General features: G+C 51.6%; 1 protein-coding gene across 1 annotated transcript in view; it reads right to left on the reverse strand.

Moving 5' to 3' along the window:
* c5 (complement component 5) overlaps positions 1-1,721 on the reverse strand; it is a 65,557-nt gene extending 63,836 nt beyond the window's left edge. Inside the window, exon 1 of the mRNA XM_080532878.1 lies at positions 1,378-1,721. Coding sequence (XP_080389004.1) covers positions 1,378-1,433 — 56 coding nt within the window. The 5' untranslated portion in view covers positions 1,434-1,721. The remainder of the gene's footprint in view (positions 1-1,377) is intronic.
* Positions 1,722-2,500: the final 779 nt, after the last annotated feature.

Here is a 2,500-nt window from a genome sequence, read left to right on the forward strand (position 1 = left end):
GGACAGGACAGGACAGGACAGGACAGGACAGGACAGGGCAGGACAGGACAGGACAGGACAGGACAGGACAGAACAGGACAGGACAGGACAGGAGAGGACACAGGACAGGACAGGACAGGAGGGGACAGGACAGGACAGGAGGGGACAGGACAGGACAGGACAGGACAGGACAGGACAGGAGTGGACAGGACAGAACAGGACAGAACAGGACAGGACAGGACAGGACAGGACAGGACAGGACAGGACAGGACAGGACAGGAGGGGACAGGACAGGACAGGACAGGACAGGACAGGACAGGACAGGACAGGACAGGAGGGGACAGGACAGGACAGGACAGGACAGGACAGAAGGGGACAGGAAAGGACAGGACAGGACAGGCCAGAACAGGACAGGACAGGACAGGACAGGAGGGGACAGGACAGGACAGGACAGGACAGGACGGGACAGGACAGAACAGGACAGGAGGGGACAGGACAGGACAGGAGAGGACAGGAGGGGACAGGACAGGACAGGACAGGACAGGACAGGACAGGACAGGAGGGGACAGGAGGGGACAGGACAGGACAGGACAGGACAGGAGGGGATAGGACAGGACAGGACAGGACAGGACAGGACAGGAGGGGACAGGACAGGACAGGAGAGGACAGGACAGGACAGGAGGGGACAGGACAGGACAGGAGAGGACAGGACAGGACAGGAGGGGACAGGAGGGGACAGAACAGGACAGGACAGGACAGGACAGGACAGGACAGGACAGAGGAGGAGGAAGGGGGGGGGTGGACGAGAACAGGAGAGGAGAGAAGAGAAGAGAGGGAGGCAGGGAGGCTATTCCTGCAGTCTGCAGTCCCCTATCGGACATCTGGGTCACCTCCTCCTCCTCCTCCTCCTCCTCCTCACACACCTCCAGACTGATCCAGAGACAGTTTGTGTGTGTGTGTGTGTATGTGTGTGTGTGTGTGTGTGTATGTGTGTGTGTGTGTGTGTGTGTGTGTGTGTGTGTGTGTCAGATTCTGCTGGACTACTGTACTGGATCTTCAACCTTACACCCCCAACGCCTTGACACTTCCCCAGCGCACACACACACACACACACACACACACAACATTTTACCGCGCACATAAACATAATGCCAACAGCATATAGCCTACCTAAGACATAGCCAACATTCACCTGCATCTCAACAGGATTTACGCAGGAAGACTCAAAGCCAACAGCACAATAACTAGAAATTGAAGCCAACACAACAGGCTTCTGGTTAACTGGGATTCAAAATGACATTGATTGTTGAGCCGCCAATTTCAAATAATGAAGCCTTATTATACTATTATATACACTATACTCATACTATTACAATATTCAATGGCGGTTAAACTTACGTTTTCTCCTGGGCGTCCGTCAGCCAGCACAGCCACAGCAGCAGCAGAACCTTCATCCTCCTCCTCCTCCTCCACACACACACACACACACTGACCCAAACACACACACACACACACTGACCCAAACACACACACACACACTGGCCCAAACACACACACACTGACCCAAACCTCAGAACACACACACGATATGACTGACTGGCTGACTGACTGACTGACTGACTGACTGACTCAGCTCTCTGAAGACACAAACACGATATGACTGACTGGCTGACTGACTGACTGACTGACTGACTCAGATCTCTGAAGACACACACACGATATGACTGACTGGCTGACTGACTGACTGACTGACTGACTGACTGACTCAGATCTCTGAAGACACACCCACCCACACTGATTACACACACACACTCACTCACTCTGAATCTCTAAACACACACATTGACTGACTGACTGTGTGTGTGTGTGTGTGTGTGTGTGTGTATGTGTGTCCGATTGCAAGTGAGTGTGTGTGTGTGTGTGTGTGTGTATGTGTGTCCGATTGCAAGTGAGTGTGTGTGTGTGTGTGTGAGTGTGTGTGTGTGTCTGTATCCATTGGTCAGCAGATTGCTCCAGAACAAACAGTGTGGTTTACAGGAACAGACACCCCCCCCCCCCCCCCCATTCCAAAGAGCAGCTCACAGTGCAGCATGGCAGCACGTAGGGAGGGGAGGGGGGGGGGGGAGGGGGCGCAATATATCACAATATATCATATCCACTGTGTTTAGATTTGATATTTATAACAGAAGGTGAAGATTAGAGGACAGAGAGGGCAGCCTTCGTGTTCAGACTGATCTAGAGACAGTTCATCAAAGTGTTCAGGTACCAGCTGCAGGATGGTCTGACGTTTACATTTACATGTTTGGCGTTTAGCAGACGCCTTATTCCAAAGCGACTTACAACAGATACATTTGACTAAACAAGTGAATCATCAATCCACCAGTCGTAGCAGGAAGAGTAACACACAAGGAAAAAATAAAATAATAATAATAATAATACAGATTTCTGTTCGTTTTTTTTGTATAGGCCCTGGAGAACAGAGACACAGTACAAGGGGGGCAGTAGAAGTCATAGGGGACAC

The sequence above is a fragment of the Nansenia antarctica genome, assembly GCF_963989245.1.
Source record: "Nansenia antarctica genome assembly, chromosome: 5".
Classification (NCBI taxonomy): Eukaryota; Metazoa; Chordata; class Actinopteri; order Argentiniformes; family Microstomatidae; genus Nansenia; species Nansenia antarctica.